This window comes from Carassius gibelio, chromosome A7, assembly GCF_023724105.1.
Source record: "Carassius gibelio isolate Cgi1373 ecotype wild population from Czech Republic chromosome A7, carGib1.2-hapl.c, whole genome shotgun sequence".
NCBI classification, from domain to species: Eukaryota; Metazoa; Chordata; class Actinopteri; order Cypriniformes; family Cyprinidae; genus Carassius; species Carassius gibelio.
In genome coordinates this window covers 25619194-25642048 of record NC_068377.1, presented here as the reverse complement: position 1 = coordinate 25642048, position 22855 = coordinate 25619194, and the positions used below count along the sequence as shown (strand labels likewise).

Below are 22855 nucleotides of genomic sequence, written 5' to 3'. Positions count from 1 at the left end.
GATGGCTCAGGGAGGGAGGTTTTTACTGGTGGATGGCTTGGGGCCTGTAAAGTGTGTTTAACAGGACTAGCTGGCTGTAAAGGTGCTGTTAAGTGCAGTGAAGCGCGGTGACAGGGCAGTGGATATAGAGGGAAGAGGACTTCTGGGAGGAGTTGGCACAGAGAGCTGGCACACACTCCATAGCACATGAACACACGGGCAGACAAACATGAATGGTGAGTAGTGCTGCAACGACACGTCGATGTCATCAATGACATCGACTACAAAAATACGTTGACGTGCGTGAAATGCGTCGATGCGTCACAGTGTTTACATCTCGCGCAATGGCATACTGGGAATGGAGAAAGTTGCATTCTATCACAAAAACAGAGACCACTGTTATCAAAAGTATGGGAATACTTCAAACAGAGGCCAAATAAAATGGCCATTTGTTCCCTTTGAAAAACCGATATGGTGTACCATGGCTGCACGACTGTGATGCACGAGCACCTCAGAGGAAAACATCCTGGCGCTCTCCGGTGTTACGGTTTAACTGGTTACTGTGTGATCTGGTGACTAACTTCCTGGTTCAGGTCTCTGCTGCAGATGTGATGGAACGACCGCAGCAGATTCGGCGATTCTAAAAGTACAAACTGATGTGATATTATTAAGTGTGTAATAAACGCAGACTTGCTCATTGCATGATTCTGATATTCTTGTAAAGATTACAAGTTTCTGGTATGATGACCCGTAGCGGCTGAAGTAAGGATACAATAAAAAATAAAGTAAGTCTGTGTTGGTGCGGGTTTCAAACACGCGTTAGGGGCTGTTCACATTAAATTTACTAAATTTATTTCAAAATGGCAATCCATATAACGCTATGATCAGCAGTTCATTCATCTTAGGCGAGCTTTCAGGGCTTTTTTATCTTTAGATTAGTCGACATCCATCTCTCTTTTTTTTACTATTTTAAATAAATTAAATGCAGTGAGAGCATGAGTGACGTAAAAGAATAAATATAAAAAACTCCTAATTATTATAATGTATTATAATGCTCCTAATTATCACCGTATAATTACATTCTTCTTCTTAAATATTCTTGTTCAGTCTCGTTTAAAAAGAGTCTCTCTTCCTTAAACATGCGTATACTGTACACACCGTTTCAGGAGGTGCCCCCAGTGTGGAAAAGTTGTCCTTCCTCACAAGGATCTCTGACCTTTTCCTCGACCTTCCAGCCTTGCCCTTAACCTCCATTACTGAGGAATTCTCTCAATGAGCCCTAAAGCCCACACTCTGAAACCAAGAAAGGAGTGATCACAGGACCTCTTTTCACTTGCTTGTTTGGGAAAAAGCAGGGGTGGTCCAGAGACATCCGGACAGAATTCATTTACAACCCCTGCCCCTTGCAGAGCCTCCAAATGAAGCCCCCTTCTGTTAAGTGGAAAAGTCCTCTTAACAATGGCTCTGAATCTTAAAAGTGGACCTAAAGCCAGATGAGTGGAGCCTATGGTCAAGGTGAAGGCCATTACTAGTTCTACAAAAATAGTTCTGATTCAAGAAACTGCATATTATACGACTGATTTCCAAGCAATCTTGACAGATTCTAATGTTGTGCTTAACCTTCTCATCATAGGAGTTTAGATAAAATAGGCCTATTATGAGTGAATTGCAGAATAGTAACCACTCAAAGCTGTGAAGAAATAAGAGGCAGTCTGAAGTTTGCTGTGTGAATGACAGCTGTTTTTCTTTCCTGCTTCAGACCACCATTTATCATCAGCATGCCATCTGACTCACCGCTAGAATGATAGATTTGTTAAAAGGCCCAGAATAAAGGTAGGAAACAGGAATGTGGTTACACTTTGAGGTAAGAGTCACGAAAGAGGTAGAAACCACGGGAGAAAATGGAAAGAGAATGAGACAGAACGTAATAAGTACAGAGTGACAAACAGACATGAATGATACATGTGAGGATGGTTTATGTTTACGTGACAACTGCTTCTGCTCTCCCCTCTACCAGTTTTAAGAGTGCGTGAATTTCAGACTGGGTACACTTCCTTTTCTGGCTGCAAGCCATCTCTCCACTCCACTCTCAACCCATTCAAGCCTTGATGTCCCTATAAAAGTAACACACTGTTCCTCTAAAAGTAAAAATTTTGCACTTTTTTCTGATAGGAACAAAAATTTAGGTTTACATTTATGTATTTTTATGCCAGTTTTTGGATATTTCATAAAAATGTTGAATGGAAACACCAAGATGCAAAGATAATCCCAAAGTTTGCCTAAAAACATATTCACTCACCTGAGATGGAATATTGTTTTAGTCAGTAAGACATGCTTATACACTATAATGGAAACATATTTACAGTACCAAATACATTCCAAAATGCACATCAAAAAAAGTGATCCAAGTCAGTCAAATGTGACTGAATAATAAAGTCAACAAAGTTAATGTGAAAACAGTTTTTAAAACATTTTTTCTTTTCTGTGGTCTGTTCATGAACACCAAACACAGTCAAGTACAACTACTGCACTTGCCATAGTATTAATATCTATTTTGAGGTTCAATGAAGCCAGTACTGATAGAAACCCTTGAACCCTCAAGCGAGAGAAAACACTCAAGCTGCCCTCGAGACTCATGCGAGATACATCTGCTACAAGATTGCAAAAATGATGGTCCACATGATCCATTCTCATGTGTCTTTTTATTTATAGTGGCACATACAAATAACTGTTAAAACACTTTCTCAAGAGAAGGTGAGAAGAGCAAGGTGTTGAATTTCCTGATGGCTCATCTCATAATGGCAGATGCTACAGGGTCCCTGAACACATCTCATTCTATATCGACTCTTATTTTAGTTCTTTAGCTTTCTCTTATTCAATCAATCTCTGCCCCACTCTTCCATATCTCCCCTTTCCTGTATTTAAGTTCTCTGCTCATCCCACAAAGAAACTAATGTAAAACTAAGGCAGATCTTGCACTAGTTACATAAAAACCACATGCACTGAAAAAAGACATATCCCCCCAGAATTCAACCTACTGATCAATATAAGTTTTTCCATGCTTGATATTTAATTTTTACATTTGTAACCCACAAATGTAACATGGAATATGCGGCTACATCGAGTTAGAAATACCAAGTGTTCAAACAAAACAAGGGGAGTCCGCCTTTAGTTACTATGCCGCCCACAGTTGGAATTAGCGTCCAGAAGAGATCAGATTTTTTAAATGTTTTAAAATTGCTTGTTTTTATTTTTGTTATAAATTCTTCTTCATGATTATTTAACTTTTTATTTTTATTTTAAGCATTTTGAATTAACATTGTGTACGAAATGTGCTATATAAATAAAGCCTTGCCTTGCCTTGCCTTACATCCTTAGTTTGTACAAAAATAAACAAATTGTGGGTGGGGGTGCTATCAGGATGTTGCAATTTTGGTTGTTAAGGTGCTGTGAGTGATTGTAAATGTGTATTAATGCAGTTGCCAGGATAGAAAAAAAGTCCAAAAAATAAAAAAACAAACAAAAAATGTTCATACTAAGTTTCTGTTATATGCTGGTCCCTAAAAAATATGTGGGGTCCCTTTTCAACCTGCAAAACTGCTCAAAAATTGGGGGGAAGATAAAAAAAGAAACAAAATAAACTAATACTTAAATTCAACAATGAAGCAAACATTTGATCAAAAATTTACATTTCAAATAAAGGCTGTCATTTTATATTTTCTATTTATCAAGGAATAAATAAAAGCATTATTGAAATTTCCACAAAGGCATTAAGCAGCACAACTTTTTTCAACATTGATAATAATAAGAATTGTTTCTTGAGCAACAAATCAGCATATTAGAAGGATTTCTGAAGGATCATGTGACACTGAAGAGAGGAATAATGCTGCTTAAAATTCACATTTGACATCACTGTGTGTGTGTGTGTGGGAAAAATCCACCACTAAAAATGTGAACAAATTCTGATTTCAGTAATATTCATCAGAACACTCAAACCACACCACACACAAAAAGCAATAGGTTTAAGTGTCTCTAATTTGGTCCTGTGAATTACCCACCATCCTTCTCTCTCTCTTTCTCTCTTAATTAGGGCACTCTTCCTCTCAAGCGCTTTTCCTCTTTCTCCCTTCTTCTCCATGCCCCATTGTGAGGCAGTTCTGACCTGAAAGCATGTGTCATTGGGCTCCATGTCATTGGGGTGCGGTTGGGCTTCTGAACAGGAAAGAAGGGGGCTTGTGGGACTGCGGGGTTGGGAGGGAGGAGCTTGGTTACTGGACAAAGAGGAAGGACATGGATTGTTGAGTGATGGAGAGGAAGCCAGTGTAGAGGGAGAGAGAGGAAGGGGCGAAATTCAGAGAAAGAGTGGGCCCCCTCCCCCATTACCCTGCACGACGGCCATAGAATCGCCTCTGCTTTGATGGCTGTGTGTCAACACGTCCTCCCCTCCGGTCTGACCAACAAAACAGCTCTCATTCAACACCCAGGATTAGCTGTTGACACACGATGGCCAGCAAAAATGTCAAATCGAATTGGAAATATCTGAAGGGCAGCTCATAATAATGACAGCAAAAAGAGTTTTTATTGGAGCTTTCCTGCTTCTTGTTCATTCTCCAATGCTCTTTACAACCTGCCTTTTTATCACTCTCACATTCATCTGTCGAGGTTACTGTACCCCGGGCAACTTATGTCTTATCATAAAGTGTGTCTATGATAAGGGAACTATCTATGTGAAGATCCGTTCGGTGTTTATTTGCAGTTTCCTCTTCAGTCATCCATGGCCTTTTTTCTTCTTTAAGTTTAGCTTTGCCAGCTTAATTCAAGAAAATCCCCTCCAGAGTTGAAGGTCAATTACATTCAAAAAAGGCTGAATTAAATGGTGAGAAAAAAATTATTAAAAGGAAACATATTATGCCATTTTTTTACATTTGTAATATACGTCTCAGGTGTCCCCAGAATGTGTCTGTGAAGTTTCAGCTCAAAATACCATACAGATCATTTATTATATTATTTTGAAAATGCCTATTTTGAGTGGAAGCAGAAAGATGCTGTTTTTCATGCCTCTCTCTTTAAATGCAAATGAGCTGCTGCTCCCCACCCCCTTTTTCCAGAATAGAGCTGCTTATAACTCTGTTTTAGTTCTGATTATCATGCTTAATGTGCTGAAATCATGCGTTTTAAACCATATTAGTTTAAACTTCAGTTTTCTGAGCGCAAACATCCGAAGCACACTGACAGAAAGTACTAAAGTACTAAACGAAGTTCACATTCACACACAAGTTTACGTTAAAAACCAGACATGGGGACTTGTGACTTGGTGACTTGGACTCGAGTCGACTCGAGTCGCTATTTTTAGGACTTGAGACTTGACTCGGACTTGGAAGTTAAAAACTCGGGACTTGACTTGACTTGAGACACGATGACTTGAATGACTTGAGTGTTAATCAAATCATGTTTTCAGTTTGAATATAAAATATATAAATTATTTTTTAAAATAAAGTTGATTACTCAGCTGGAGCGCAGGCTGAGAATAGCGTCGAGACTGGATCAGGACACTATCATCAGTCATGCCCTCTCTACCTTACACACAACACGCCCACTTAAATCAGATATCACATCACATCAACATGTCAGCCTGAGAGGTACTGAGGGTCATCGCTTTTGTCTTCAATAGTTCGCGCCTAAAAACGCGTGGAAAACGCTAGTCGCGCCGCTTTCTCCGTCTTTCCAAAGCGCTCGGGCAGAAGTGCTCCTGGGGCGTCTGTCGTTGCTAAGCATCCATGACACGCTCTCTCTCATTGAAGACGCGGAAATTTCAGCAAAGGATAAATGGATTTGCAGCACTAAAAATCGCTCGCAGTAGCTCTGCTACTAAATTCATTTCAAAATGGCAATCCATATACAGCTATGATCAGCTGTTCCTTCATCTTAGCTGAGCTTTCAATGTTGTTACGGGAAAGGATGAAACTGATTGGTTAGTTATTGTCACATGACCTGCGGTGCGCTTGCGGCATTCTGAAAAGTTAGATGTTTTTAACTCGATGCGGTGCGCGTCGTGAGCGCGTTGCTTCCATTATGAGCGCGCATACCGCGCGCCTACATTGGAAATAACGAACTTGCGCGCGCAAAAGACGTGATGTGAACGGCCCCTAATGATCCGCTAGCAGGCCGTCAAAAAAACGCATTCCAGGGGCGGCGCTAGGGCTGGGCTAAGGGGGCATAAGCCCCGAATATTTTGTTACCTTGTCTTTCTCATAGAGCAAAACAATTATTCAGAAAACTAATGTAGCTGCCGCGATTACCCAATCATGAGAAGTGCATATTACATGTGTGTGTATATATATATATATATATATATATATATATATATATATATATATATATATATATATTTATATATATATATATATATATATATATATATATATATATATATATATATATATATATATATATACAGTACAGACCAAAAGTTTGGACACACCTTCTCATTCAAAGAGTTTTCTTTATTTTCATGACTATTGACTATTGTAGAGTCACACTGAAGGCATCAAGGGCTATTTGACCAAGAAGGAGAGTGATGGGGTGCTGTGCCAGATGACCTGGCCTCCACAGTCACCGGACCTGAACCCAATCCAGATGGTTTAGGGGTGAGCTGGACCGCAGACAGAAGGCAAAAGGGCCAACAAGTGCTGAGCATCTCTCGGGGAACTCCTTCAAGACTGTTGGAAGACCATTTCAGGTGACTACCTCTTGAAGCTCATCAAGAGAATGCCAAGAGTGTGCAAAGCAGTAATCAAAGCAAAAGGTGGCTACTTTGAAGAAACTAGAAAATGACATATTTTCGGTCGTTTCACACTTTTTTGTTATGTATATAATTCCATATATAATTCCACATGTGTTAATTCAGAGTTTTGATGCCTTCAGTGTGAATCTACAATTTTCATAGTCATGAAAATAAAGAAAACTCTTTGAATGAGAAGGTGTGTCCAAACTTTTGGTCTGCACTGTACATAACAAAAAAGTATGAAACAACTGAAAATACGTCATATTTATATTCTATACTCTGAGAGAGAGAGAGAGAGAGAGAGAGAGAGAGTGTGTGTGTGTGTGTGTGTGTGAGAGAGAGAGAGAGAAGAAATGTAACAGTTTAATGTTGTATGTAAACTGTGTTTGAGAGAGAGAGAGAGAGAGAGAGAGAGGTGTTCAGATAGGAGTCTGTTGGATGTTTAGTTTTATGGACTCAATGTTGAAAATGTAAAACATTTCAAACACTGTTGGCAGAAGTGAAAAATAAATAATTTTAGGAAGTTACAATTTTGTTTGATTCCATGATGTATTTTACTGAACATGAGTATTTACAATGCAAATCCAAATTATTTTAATTTACTGACAGTTACTTATATTTTGTCTTTTAACTTTATTAAGATCAGATTCTGCAGGTAAAATAACAATATTAAGGTGACTTGACTTGGACTTGACTTGACATAGCTTGTGACTTGACTTGACTTGACTTGCCCAAGAAAAAAATACTTGGGACTTACTTGAGACTTGAAGGTTAAGACTTGAGACTTACTTGAGACTTGCACATGTGTGACTTGGTCCCATCTCTGTTAAAAACGTAAGGTACAAAAACAGCCGGTTATGTCTGTGAAGGTAAGCAGCTGGGAAATAAATCTCATGTTTATTTTAGATCTGTAATTAAATCAATAAATCCACTGCTTGTCTACTCTGAGACAGGGACTCTAAATAGTGTTTTGTTCTTTCTTTGGCTGCACAGATGAGAACAGTTAGCATGCTTTGCTAAAACTTTCGCCACGGCATTAGAGCTGGTATACCGTTTTCGCTTCCGTAATCAAAATGACGGCGCCCTGGGTATAAAACTACATATTAAGAGGCGGTGATATTATAATGACATCCCTTTTCAAATGTCACTAGGGGATCAAAATCAGATGCGTTCGTTTTTCAGACGCTTGCAGAAAAAGGCTTACCAAAACAACAAGTTACTGGGTTAATCTTTTTCATGTTTCCTTGGTTGGTAGATTCACAGGGGACCAGATTATAGCACTTAAAACCTGGAAAAGTCAGATTTTCATAATATGTCACCTTTAATACTTAACAAAGCATAAACTCTTTAACAACTGATGCTGAAGAAGGGGAACAAAGGCATGCGTTCTGATTGATCCCGGAGAACTGTTTGGTAATGAGCCCGGGCTTTTATGATCAGTTGCTTGGTGACAGGCTCAAGAGGAGGGCAGGAAGCAGGAATAAACTCTGCATCACGATCCACTGTACCGTTTCCATGATTCATTCAAAGTATGAAAAGCTTCCTGAGGCCCGGCTAATGAGGATCCACAAGCAAAAAGGAGAAATAAAGAACGAGAAAAAGGAGGAGATGGAGAAAAAGAGGCAGTGAAGCCATCAAAGACGAAGCATTTACAAAAATAAGTGTTTCGTGAAAGGGCAGTGTGATTGAAGGCAGCGACGGGAGCTCAGCACCCGACTGTGTGCCAACAGAGACGGTCGACAAGCAAATAGAAGAAGCGTAATTTATGGAAAGAGTGACCATTTTGGGGCTGGAAGGGGTCTTTATATGAGGGGGATTGTAAAGATCCTCGCTAATCACACCCTTTTTCGCGATGGCAGCATTCTCTCCTCACGCCAGTGGGCTGAAATTACCCAGAAGTGCGAATTGCACCGGTGTCTCGAAAAATGTGCACAAAATCAGAAAAGACACAAAGGCAAAAAAAAAGGAGGCCTTTGATCAGTTCGAGCACCAAGGAGCAGATCTATGTCACCTCACTTAGCAGGAGAAAGGGCTCTCCTAGCAGCCTGGGCAACACTGGTGGGGTCTAAAAGAATGAAAGAGCTCTGTAATGGGTGGAAAGCCTCTTGTATGCTAAAGCGGCCTGACTGGTGGTTGGACATTACACATCTCCCTCTTTTTATTAGACTCAATGTGCTGGCTACACAAACAACCTGCCTGTGGTGTCATTAAGCCCCTTGGTAGCAAAGAACCAGGTAAATTTATCTAATTTCTACTGTAAACGTCTCAGTGAGAGAGGGAGAAAGTCTTATCAAATAGTATATCTGAAAAGACTTTAGCAAGTTTTTGTAATATACATTACACTCAGTCACATTAAATATCTTCCTTTCCATCCCGTATCACCTCTCTCCCTCCTTGCCATCTCTGACATGGAAATGAGTTTGTGCCTAAAACACACCATGAGAACAATCAGCGTTTCATGCGCTGCTATTCAATGTGCAGCACAACAGTGAAAGAGATCATATTTCAACCAAGCATGAAGTCTGAATTGAATGTGATGAGATAAAAAGACAGTACCGTGAAGAAAAAATGCCAAGACATGCTGTTAAATAGCACAGTCTTCACTGCCAGTACTCAATAACAAACATACATTGGAACAAATTATTCTTATGAGCCATATTTTATGAATCACACAAAAAGACACACATTTATCGATCTGAAACCATCTGACAAACTCTTTTTTTTTTAAATGAACTCACTGAATTATTCTACTGAAAAAAGAAAACAAAAAAAAGTCTGTTGCAAAAAAGCAGCTTTCTTAATCTGTAGGAAACAGTTCAGCTCATCATAGTGGCAATGTAACAGAATTTGAATTATGAGTGGGACGCGAGACCGGTGAGTGGAGCAGGTGTCGCTCATTTCCAATCACTCCACCAGCCTCGCTCTGTTCCCACGGCTCTCGGTCCCGCCCCACTCGTCACAGTCGCGATGATATTGCAGGTGGGCTACCAATTACTATTTAAGATTCAAGATTTTTATTTGTCACATACACCATTATATAGAGCATATATAACCAGCAGTGAAATGTGAGTCAGGTCCGCTCCATGGACAGTGCAATTATTAAAGAATACAACACAGATGAAAATATACATAAATATAGCAATGAATTTATGAAATAAATCTAAACAATAAAAATATTAGAATAAAATGTAAAAAAGTATACTGTAGAATTAAATATAGAATGGAAAATAATGTGCATGAAAGTACACTGTAGTCTTAAATATTAAGATACCCAGGGATGTACAAGAGACAATGTGCATTATACTGTAGTCTTAAATATGAAGATACACAGGAATGTACAAGAGGCAAATGTGCAAACAGGTTGACACTTTCAGTATGTCAATGTGAGGTAGTGAATAATGTTTTTTTTGAATAGTGAATTTTTCGGACTATAAGTCGCACCGGACTATAAGTCGCATTTATTTAGAACCAAGCACCAAGAGAAAACATTACCGTCTACAGCCGCGAGGGGGCGCTCTATTGTTTTCAGTGTAGACTACAGGAGCAATGAGCAGCATAGAGCATGTTTTCCCTTAGTTCATTTCTTCCGGTTCATTTCTCTTGGTTCATGTGAAATTAATGTTGATAAATAAGTCACACCTGACTATAAGTCGCAGGACCAGCCAAACTATTAAAAAAAAAACTGCGACTTATAGTCCGGAAAATACGGTATATCTTATCTGATAAAGTGAAAATTAAGTGGAGACATGAAGATGTTTAGAGGCTGGGGCCGGATTCACGAAAATCTTCTTAAGAAATAAATTAAGAAATTTCTTTAGATAAATTCCCCGAAGTTCGTAAGAATGTTCTTAAGTGCAATTCTTGAAAAATTCTTAAGTTCTCAAATAAATTCTTAAGAACATCTTAATTTTTTTTTCTTAAGAAGAAAATAACAGCCATTATCTGAATGAATACATGACGCACTGCTAAACTCACACTATTGTCTTCTTGCGCTTCTGGTAGATTACCCTAATAATCATAATAATCAAGCACCGTATATACTGTATATTTTCAATTAATATTAAAGCTCCCTATCTGGTTCGTTTTAGAGTTGCTAATGAGTTTTGAAGTTGTGATGTACGCCGCAGAGATGAACGCAGACAAGCTGAACCGTGGCCGTTACACCGAAAATGCTTCGAAGTACTTCTTCGACAAGCCGGATGCTTATAAACAAGCGCTCACTGATTCTGAAGACGATCTGAGCGACGATGAAAGTGGCACAATAAAACTGTATAATATAAGACAGAACCGACTTGTGCCCTACTTTCCATGATTGGTCACATATATTATTAAATAAGAAAAAAATATTATATTGTTTAAGTATTAAATATTAAACTGTAACTATTCTTCCACTATTCGAGCTCGCTGATTGGTTTGAGAATAAACCGCCAATTTATCTTATATCTTATATCTTATATTTTTGCTGCATATGCTACAGAACAACATCAGTTATTTTCTGTTGATTGCCAGTTCATTCAATAAAGACAGTTAACAATCTAACTTCGGAGTACTAAGTTATTAACCAAACAATAGCGGGGTTATTTTTTTTGCAGTGGGCCATGCCAACATATATTTGTTTGGTTGTGTGGGCCGAGAGTTGAAAAAGGTTGGGAACCACTGGCCTATGGAATCACCAATAATTGAGAAAATCTACTTTCATACATACTAATAAACTAACGTTAAATATAAAAATACTGTATTTAAAACAGCTCGTTCATATATTGTCGGACGCAACGGTCATATCGTGCATCCTGTGACAAATTTCCCGCATCTGCGCACAGAAGTTATAACATCTATTACAATTAATGTTAACAGTTTAACACTAATATTGGACATAAACAAACACGATAAATATAAAGTATTCAAAACAGGTAAGTTCATATAATTGGAGTAAAGTTCAAATGAACTGATGCATTAAGCCTCCGTTATACTTTCTGCATCCGCGAGTCCGCTAGTGTCCGCTATGGTGCGCGTGACGTAAAAATAGTCATCAGAGAGTGTGCGCGGAGGCTCTGAGATGACTTACCACGTGCCTCCCATTTTTTATGACCGCACGCACTTGACCGCAATCTAAAACAAAGAACAAAAACACAAAAAGTGTTGAAGATGTACTGAGTCTCAACATGATCTACTGAAATAGGATTACCCTATGCGCTTATTAGTCTGCTATATGTGTACAAACTACCACACATACACAGAGCAAGTAAGATTAAAAGTGATTGAGAACAACTTAACAACAAAAGGAAATGACAGAAGTAAGATTAGACTATGGATTTTGCCTCATGTCATAATACGAAACCCAAGGCAGTCTGTAAAAAACCCATGTAATGATTTGAAGATCAAACTCTATCTCCAGCAGGACATCTGTAGGAACTATTAGCATTTAATTGATTGTAGTTGAAGACCTGAGGGAAGTCTGCTCACGCACATGTACTGATGTAAAATGAGAAGAACGTCATTTCAGCTGTGTGAGAGTTGCCCTGCAGATAGGAGAGTGAGACTCCAGTTGGCCATTAAGCTTGTTCTTTCTTTCTCCGGTACACTTCTAAAGATTCATGGATAAAGAGGCCATGCCCTGAACACTGGTACCCTGATGCTGTAGACACTCATCATTCCCTTTGAATCCAAGCACACACACTCCCTCTCACCTGTAACATCACTTATTTTTCACAGGTCAGAAAATAAAAAGAAAATGTACAAAGACACAAAGAGTGGTCACATGCTTCATTAAGATGGAGCCCACTGACAATGCTCAAGCTCTCAGTGACCTTCATATCAGTCGTGATCCTACAGCTCTGATCAATATGAACCAAAGCTGAGTCCTCCATTACACACAAGCTGACAAACGGGAAGTGTGCTGTGCACCCAGACTATTATTACTGGAGGCTGTGCTAAGAGCACTAGTTGTATTAATGGGGTTTGAAGATGAAAGGAATGAACAGACAGCATTGAGTGCTGTTATATGGTATATACCACTTACCTAACTCTAAAGATATACTTTCTCAGGGTCTGTGAATGATATACAAAATAATAATACAAACAAAAAAAATACAATTTTCTTTTGCACATGACACAGTGGTTTTTGGCCATGTACCATGATAAAGTCATCATATTTTTCAAAATAATCTGAACGCTGTGTATATGATTTGTACACTATATTGTTCAGGTCAGAAACAAAGTGACAAGAAAATCAGCAGGAAATTTAAATCATCCCATCTATGTTCTACATGTATTGACCGTATTGTGAACAATTCATCCAGTCATATTTTTCAATGTTGATCTTCCAGTGAAACTACCAGTGAGTTTTTTTTCCTCTATGATGGCAGACATCTCCAATCATTTAATCCACTTAAACTCCAGCACTTTCTTACAATTAACCTCAAATTAATGTTAATATCTGTCTTCATTCAATCAAAAACCAATGGACTGAACAAAGCATGAACCTTTTTTAGTTTTTACTTTTTAGGTAATTCATTTCACTTAGATGTTCACCATAATGTGGAAGAAAAGATCTTCATCTACTTCCGTTACATCACAACTCTACACATTTGTTGAGCGTTACATTTCTGTGGCACCAGCACAAACTGCTCAAATAAACAGTTTCGGGCAGAAAAAAGATAAATCCTCTATCTGTGGTAAATTATTGGTCACCCATAATTTACGCAGAAATCACATATACTCCTTTCTGGCCCTGATGAGAAATCGAAAAAGGTGCTAAAAAGTATGAGTTGACCTTTACTGATCAGCGTCCCAGAGAGCGTGTGTTTAAAGGTTCCCCTGTCCAACGAGCCGAGCTGATTGTTCCCTGTGGCGTGGCAGAGGCAGTGTAACTTCAGAGGCCAGCCAGTAACCACTGGCCCACTGGGAGCGGAGCCAGAGTATGTACCACAACACAGCAGTGTGTCAGTCTCACTTCACCGTTTGTGTGTGCACTCATAAGTCAACGATCTTCACATCACACTCACACCTCACTGCAAGGCCAACAAATGGACTGCTGTGTTCAGATATGGCACAGCATGGGCCGCCCATGTGTGTGTGTGACAAGACCGCGGGCAGAGATGTCTCTCTGTGTTAAACAATACAGCCACAGAGCTACATGTCTGCAGACACTGTTTTGCTCTATGAAGGCAGAATCAATTGCACACGTGATGTGGTCAATAAAAAGATATTAAATTAGGCATGTCATCACTGACCACACTGCATTACACACGGAACTAAACATCTCTACAAACTGTTCATTCAGACCATGTATGCCATGGATTCATGTGTCCATTTTGTTCACAAGCTGGCAATTACTAAGCTTTGAACATTACTAAATTATTATTTCATATAACATAACCAATGATAAAGAAATGTTTACATTAAATATGAAACTGACCTGGGAGAAATCCAGGAAGTATTTCTCCAAGAAAAATATCCAGTACTACTTTGTGTTATCATAAAATAGAAGATAAATAAATATATTCACTGCTACTTTCTGTTATAATAAAATGTATTATAAAAATATACTTATAAATACATTTACATAAAAAATTAACTCTAAATATATGAAACTGACTTGGTAGAAAAGCAGAAAAATAGAGACATATATTCACTTACTTTATATTATATACATTATTTATATACTGCATGTGTTTATTTTATATATTTTATTTATGTTATTATTTACAGAAATATAAATATTTATAAAGGTATACATAAATAAATAAATAAATTATATATATATATATATATATATATATATATATATATATATATATATATATATATATATATATATATATATATATATATATATATATATATATATTATGATAAAACAAAGTAGTGAAAAAATTATTTAGCATAGAAAAAAATCTCTCATGAGTGAAAGGTAATAGGTTACTAAAAGTCCTGATCGTGTGAAGTTGATGGGAAAGGACCTGATTGCTAAGAGCTTATTGCTAAGAAGCACCATATAATAACAGCAAGAGACCCTGAATTCCTCACACTAATCACAAAATCAAAGTTTCACATTAACTCCGCCATGTGCTTTCAAATGAACACTTGTCTGACATCCATTTAATGACCAACTCCGCTCTCCCCTTGGCTACTATTTACAAGCACAACCGAGACTCAGCTACCTCCTGCTAACCGCTAAAGAGAACATAAAGAACTCTCCATAAGGCCCTTCTCTGTTTTCTTTCTTCTTATGCCCTTTATATTTAGCCAGCATCTGTATGAAAAGATCAAACACATTTTGGACGGCATGAGAGCGGACAAATGATAATAAGCCATCTTTAGTTGCCATAAACACATGCTGAGTTTATGAAAATCCAATCATAAGCACAATACTGTAACAAAGTTTCAGCACTGGACAGAAACAAGGCCCGATTCATACGGGGCCACGGTGGGTATGGACAGCTAGAAAGGCAAATTTAGCCTTGGTGCCTGCGACCAGCAAGTGGGCAAACAACAGCACTCCAGATTATTGTGACTCCGACAAAAGCGGTGCAGAAAAGTGCACAGCATGGCCGGGTTTAACAGTTAAGTTCAATAGAAGAGCCAGCGATTTAGTAATATAAATCACAGCACAAGCACGACCGGGAGCGCCACAGCAGCGCACAAAAGGCAGGCTGGATCCTACAAGCCAATTTATCTTCAGAAACAGAAGGAGCCCATTGTCCATATATCAAATGGCCTGTCCCAGCCCCCTGTGTCCCTCATGTTCAGTTCATCCAAAGTTAATGTAGCCTGAGTCTACAACATGCCGTGCTCGAACACGGTGCGCTCAGTGAAAGACCCAAAGCGCGCTCCAAATGAGCTGGCAGAGGCTTCTACCAAACTCACTTGAGCTTCTCAGGACAATCTAACAGTGGCGCATCTAGACATTTTTCACTGGGGTGGCCCATTTCAGGCGGAGACTCATCCAAGGGTGAAACAACGACAACAATAATGTACTTGAAATGATTTTTACACCAACACAACAAATGTATACTAACATAATATAATACATTGTCATGTAATATAATAACATTTTGTCCTTGGGCTTTCCTTGATGGAAAGTCTTAAGATGGTAATGTTATCACCATCTAATTTTTGATTTACAGAAAAAGCTGCAAGTTAATTTTTTTGTTTTTTGTTTATTTATTATGATGTTATTACAATTATTATTATATTAAGTGTTGTTATGTAAGCAAGTTCTGTTTAATAAAACATTAAAGAGAAATATATAATGTAATGTAATGTAATATAATTAGCTGTAAAAGCCATTCAATTTTCCGTTAAAAGCCTTTGAAAAAATGAACAGGTGGGATAAGTGGAGTGTGAATTTAGCAAGGTTTTATCTCAAAATTAAAACAAACTGAAATGCTACTTACTAGCAGCCTGAACTCTGGCTTTGCGGCTCAAGACCAACCCAAAGAAATTTTGGGCTATGCACTCATAGTCTCCCTCATCAGACGAGCCGTCAGACTTGGTCTTCTGGAAATGACCAATCAGAAGCGAGCCATTTGCAAACATGACATAGTTTTGGTCCTGTACAATCAGAGCTCCGTTGCGCCTCCACTGTATGGTGATGGGCGGGATCCCCTCCACCTGACAGTGCAGCATCAGAGGTTGTTCCTGAACAGCAATAATGTCACTGGGCTCCAGGGTGAATGACAGCTCACCCCCACACGCCATACCTAGTAGATAAAAACATACAAACACAAAAAATACACAAAGATTAAAAACTGCACTGTAGAGATGATAAAAATTAAAGGCTTTACTCAGAGTACTTTGCTCAGAGTTTTACAATTTAATGCAACTTAAACCAAAGGAATCAAATGCTGTATTGCGCTGCTTAATATTTCGGTGAATTCTTTCCCTGAAGATTCTCAACCCTATTTTTTTAGTACGGCCATCACATAAAAAATAAATCAAAATAAAATAATTAAAATGGGCTTTATCCAACCTATCTGTTGTCTCAGCCCCCCTTAAAACTATTATCCACTATCTGAATGAATGGTCCTGTGCTGCTTCCTCAAGAAGGTTTATTATTCTCACCCATTTTAAGTCTTGTCAGTTTAAACATTAAAGTGATTTAATATAATTAATTTGTGATATATATATTAAAAAACAAAAACAAAACAAAAAACAGGGCAGCGGGCCGAATCGGTTGCCAGGCCACCGGTAGTCTCAGACGTCATGCCCACAGACCATTGGCAAAATGTCTGATGCATATGGCACACAAAATTGGAAACACTTCAAGAGTTTCGTAGTCATCATCAGATCGGTTGAATTATACAAGATTTCCATAAGACGTGTGTGACGCGTTCTTTAATGTTCCGTCAGGAAACAAAGATGCTGTGCACCCAAACCCCCTCACAAAAGAAGAAAGTCATCATGTTTACAATTGTGATGAGGAGCACATATCAGGATCATCTAAATCTAAAAAACTGCGAAAAAAATAGTTTGTTGCATAGAATATTTAAAATCCGTCCGAGTGTTTTACACACTGGTCTGTTATTGTGGCGACATTGCCACACCCCGAAACGTGAATATAACCAAAATGAACTATTATTGGTTGTTTGTCATGTCGGTCAATCAGCCTTAAGGGGCGGGCCTTGGCCAATGAAAGCTGCCATGGATTCCAGACCTTCAGCCGTCAGTCTAAAATATATTTTTGCTTTAAGCTAATCACTGACATATGTATGCTTGTTTGTTTGTAAAGTGTGCACTGTTAGAAAAGATCTGGGAAATTTGTCCATCCTTACAATTATTTTCCAAACCACTTTTCATATTTGGGGTCACAGAATGCTGGAGCCTATCCTAAAGTTTCAGGCCGTAGTCAGGGAAACACTGGATGGATGTCCAGTCCATCTCAGTGGAAATTTTTTATTTAGTGTAAATATGAGAGAATGAAAATGAGACCTACTAGGATTATTCATTTTCGTTATATCAACACCAACAGCAAAATAAACACCACCACTTTTGTTGACCCTTTGAAGCAAGTTAATTATTTCTGAGCTCAGCCACACTCAACCCCTGCTCGGCTACTCACCAGCATATGTTCTGTTCTGGCTGGTAAATTAGCTTACGTGACCTAGGCAACTAGCTTCTGCAGCAAGACCATGGTGGACCAACTTCACCACCATTCTACTAAATAATAGTAATATTTCTAGCACAATGCATATATGTGAAAATTAACTTATTTTGACGGGTTACCATGAATACAGTACCTTTGTATTGAAAGTGAAAGTGACGTGACATTCAGCCAATTATGGGTACCCATACTCAGAATTCGTGCTCTGCATTTAACACACACACACTCAGCAGCGAACACACACCCAGAGCAGTGGGCAGTCATTTATGCTGCAGCGCCCGGGAAGCAGTTGGAGTTCGGTGCCCTGCTCAAGGGCACCTCAGTCGTGGTATTGCCGGCCCGAGACTCGAACCCACAACCCTAGGGTTAGGAGTCAAACTCTAAAACCACTAGACCAGATGCGGCAGATGCTGAAATTACTGCAAGTGTCACGCACTTCAGTCTATGTAGTAAACAAACCCGCAGGTCTCTGCCATTCATTCATTCACACAGAGACGCGCAGAACATAAAGGATTCATACTTCAACCAACTTTTGCGGCTTAATATTCACAGATACTGGTCCATATGGAGATTTGATTTGATTAATTTATGCTAACTTTGACAAATTCCATGACTGTCCACGTTAAAATGTAAGTTTCATTTTCATGACTGGATTTTGAGATTCCTTTTGCATTTTCTGCTTCGCGGAAATCATAGCGCTGTATGCGTCAAGAACCGGGTTGACTGGGTACTCAGTACCACCGGTACCTGGTATCATGACACAGTAGTTCAAAGTCCACTTATGTTATTCTGCGTGCTACTGCTTAAGTTGTGTTTTTTGTTTTCTTTCTGCATGTTATCTTAAGGGGTTTTCTAATTATTTAAATTTTAGTTTTAGTATAACAGTATATTACAATTCATATTTTTACTTTTTTATAATTTAAAGAAACCAATCCAATGTATAGTTGATATTTGAGGCTTAATACTATAGAAAAGCACTAAAATTATTTCAGTTAAAGTGTTTTCAGCCTGTTTAGTTTCATATAAAAATAAGGCATGCAGTTGTTTCAAACAAAGATGTAAACATCATTCAGTGTAAATTGTGATAATCATAATTGATAATCGCAATTACAATTTTAAGGGAAATTATGAATTTTGTAATAATCTTGCAGCTCTACAGTATATGCTACTACTAGAATATCACTCACTAGAACATGCAGAAGCTAAGAAATTATTTTTTCTATATAGATATTTATTTTATTAAGGAAAATAATTTTTTCGGCAGGGGAAGTACAGTATAGACAAAAACGACAACTGAAGAGACATGAAGGACATAATGGAAAGAAAGTGGAAAGAATAGAGAAGAATACACTATTTAAAGAAAATTTCTAAAATCTTTTTATGAAGTCTGCATTTACGAAATATAGGGGTGGGTGATATCTCTATATTTAAAATATATCGAGATATTTTTTAAAGACGATATCGATTTTGACATATCGTATATATCGTTTATATATATATATATATATATATATATATATATATATATATATATATATATATATATATATATATATATATATTGTTTCCATTTATTTCTGGTTCCGCCACTTTGGTTGTTTGTCTTCTCTGTGCTGTGCTCGCCTCCTTTATTTTGTTCCCCCTTCCCCTCGCGTTGAACATGGCGTCGTCTGCAACCAGCCCGGAGGCTGCAGTACTAGTATAAAAAAGGACAACTGGCTCGATTATATGGAGATACCTCGGTTTTAAGGCGTCGGACGAACAGTAGGCAGATGTCTATTGTAGGGCCCTATGAGTTTGTTAATTACAATTAAGTTGTTTTTATGCATTTAAATAATTACACATGCTAAAACACAGAATTAGGTAACAATAAAACATATGGTGAAGAAAAAATAAAACATTTCATAGGGCCCTAAATGTAATATTTGGCATATTTTTATTTTTGTAGTAGTAGTAGTTTTTGGGGGGTTATTTTTCCTGTAAAGATATTGAGATATATATATCGTATATCGTGATATAGCAAAATATTTTGAGATATATTTTTTGCTCCATATAGCCCAGCCCTAACGAAATACACTAAATAAAAAAAAACAAAAAAAACACTTCACACATCACACCAAGTCTCACTAAATGTACCCTTTTAATAACAATGTCCTCCAGCAAAATCACTGACTCCCACACCAGTGAATAAATAGCAGCATGCCCTGACTTAACGTGATAAAAAGGAGAGCTTAGCAGACTCTCTTGTGCTCTGCACTGAAGGTATCAGGTTTCAGTCACTGGTGGGCTAAGCAGTAGCTGCCTCTGCCTGCGGCTCAGGAATCCATCTGAAGTTCGGCAGGCGGGGGGCATGAGGGTGCAGATAAAGACCAACTCTAGCATCATTGCACAAATTGCAGCCCCAAAATACACCCCCTTTATGTACAGCCATGGAATGCATTGACTCACCCGTCCCTGCAGATCACATGACAAATAAAAGAAGAGGGAGAGAAAGACAGAAAAGCAGGCTCTCATTAGATGTCACTAAAGTGGTCTTTGGGGCTTGAGTCATCTCTCCATGTTGTTCTTATCTCACTGCTGTTTCGCTCCACTTTTCAGGTCACATCCAAGGGTGTACTTTTATCTTTTGTTCCTGCTCCATTTGTGAAGCAAGAATCATGCTCCTCTGTCAATTCTCGTTTTATTAACGGACAGAGTTTTCTTCTTTGACTTCTTACAAGGTCTTATTGTAGCACATATACATGGCCCCAGAGCAACTGAAAAATTCTTTGCTGTTTTAGTGTTAAAATTTTCTGTTTTCTTAGATGATAAAACACCAGGGTTGTACAGCAAAACGTTTAGTTTTTAAATTTTGATGTCAATGTGACTTATGTATAACTTACAACTAGAATACCCCAAAATACAATAATTTCTGTACATATCATATCAAGTGTAGGGTGCTCTGATGTCATGGTGCTTGTTTTGACTTTTTATCTTGAAACTAACAAGTTTAAAAAACTAAATTAAAAAAATTGGTCTGCGCAGTGCTGCTTCAAGCACACCTAATATGTAGACATATTTGAATCACTTTGACCGTTCTCTGTAGACGCCACCTTCCTATGTGACATGGCTCAATTATATACAATGCCTGCATGTTACTGGTCAAACTACTTTTCGATCATTACCTTCAGAAAGTATGAAAACAGGAAAACAAAGCCAAAACTTGGATATTTTATGCAATACAGAAATCTTGGACATGGTCTCCCAAGTTTTTTTTTTACTTTTTCTCCTTTTCTATCACTGATGGAGTTTTGGTTCCTTCCCACTGTCGCCTTTGGCTTGCTTATTTGGGGACGCTTGACTGACTGATTGCACAGACATCATTGGAAGAGAGCTGAACTGGATGATGACATCACAGAATCATCAATCAATTGACTTCATCTGGAAAAATGACTCTTTGTTATAGTCTTGCATTATTGACAAGCTATTTTCCTGTTTGACACTGTAAAGCTGCTTTGACACAATCAGTATTGTATAAAGCACTATACAAATAAAGATGACTTGACAATATTAATTTCAACATTTATTAAAATGGAAAAATATTTCACAATATTACTATTTTTACAGAATTCAGATTTTTGTTTTTTTATAAATGCAGCCTTGCTGAGCATAAAAAACTACACCTCAACATTTGCTATTTACAATATCTTGTGATCTGAAAGATTTTTGAGATACTGACTTATCAAAAGCATATAAAAAAGTTTTTTTGTGCATGCACCTCTCTCTCCATTTTATCCCTGTATGTTCATGTTTCTGTTAAGCTCAAATGTTCACTCAAGCTAAGCGAGAGAGAAAGTGAGGCCACATCAGCAGCAGTAAGCCCATGCAGTTATTGATTAGAGATTTTTAAAGGAGGCTCCTTGAACTCAGATAAGGCTCAAAATCAAAAGAGAAGGAAAATACAACAGATACAAGAAAAAGCAAGGTGAAGAAGTGACAAGATAAAATAAGAAATTAACAATATTAAAAGAAAGAAAGATGGGGAAAAGAGCAAAAACACAGGAGCAGTCGCACGGTCATGACAAAGGCTGATTGCAGCCCTCCTCTTTGGAGAAGTGTTTAGGGTTTAAGCGCAGCTAGAGTACCCTGGAGTTCAGGATTAGCTCAGCGGGAGTCCAGCAGCCTGCCAGGAAGATGCACACAGAGTGCCTTTGAGTGATGCTCACACATGGGTTTACCACTGACACTCAAAGCAACATGCCACACCACATCAGCCTCAATCACTATTCTCTCCACCCCTCTCAAGTCTACATTTATCAGCCGGGAGGAAGAAAGAAATCTATTAAAAGGATAGTTCACGGCAGGATGACAGGATTTTCATCAACAGACCCTCTGTTCGGCTGAAACCCATATGAATTTTCTTTTTCTATGAAACACAAAAGTTGTTATTTAGTTTAGAATGTTCAAGCTGTTCTTTTTCACACAACACATGAAGTACCTGTCGCCTCCCTGCAGCATTCCAACTCCAAAATGGAAAATTAATTGGCATAAAATACCAAGAAAGTACAGTCCATAGACTTGTATTCCACATCTTCAAGTCACGTGACAGCTTGCCTTGAACAGATCATAATTTAATCCATTTTTGATTTCCACATGTTCAATTAGAATTTGCATACAAAAAAAAGAGCAACACATTTGGAAAAGGAAAAACTTAATTTATCACTTGTTTCAACAAACTTACACGGAAGCCACAATATGACTTAAAATTATTTAAAAGCAAGAGAAAACAAGTATAAAAATAACTAAAAATCAAGAGATTTCTCCCAAACATGTAGAATTCAGAAATTCTTGAAATCATAATTGTTTTTTTTTGTTTTTTTACCACTGACTTTTAAGCATCTAGACCAAGGCCAGGAAGAGCAAATATTGAATGGATCTTATTCCTGTGAATGAGGCAATCAAGTCTTAAACATTTCAGCATCCTTCTCTGGATAAATGTGATTATAATT

The 22855-nt window shown here is 38.0% G+C and overlaps 1 protein-coding gene across 1 annotated transcript in view; it reads right to left on the bottom strand.

The window, feature by feature from the left end:
- The window catches only part of LOC128016951 (immunoglobulin superfamily DCC subclass member 3), a 74282-nt gene that overhangs the window by 46331 nt on the left and 5096 nt on the right, over positions 1–22855 (bottom strand). Inside the window, exon 2 of the mRNA XM_052601921.1 lies at positions 16162–16467. Within this exon, the coding sequence (XP_052457881.1) occupies positions 16162–16467 (306 nt within the window). The remainder of the gene's footprint in view (positions 1–16161; positions 16468–22855) is intronic.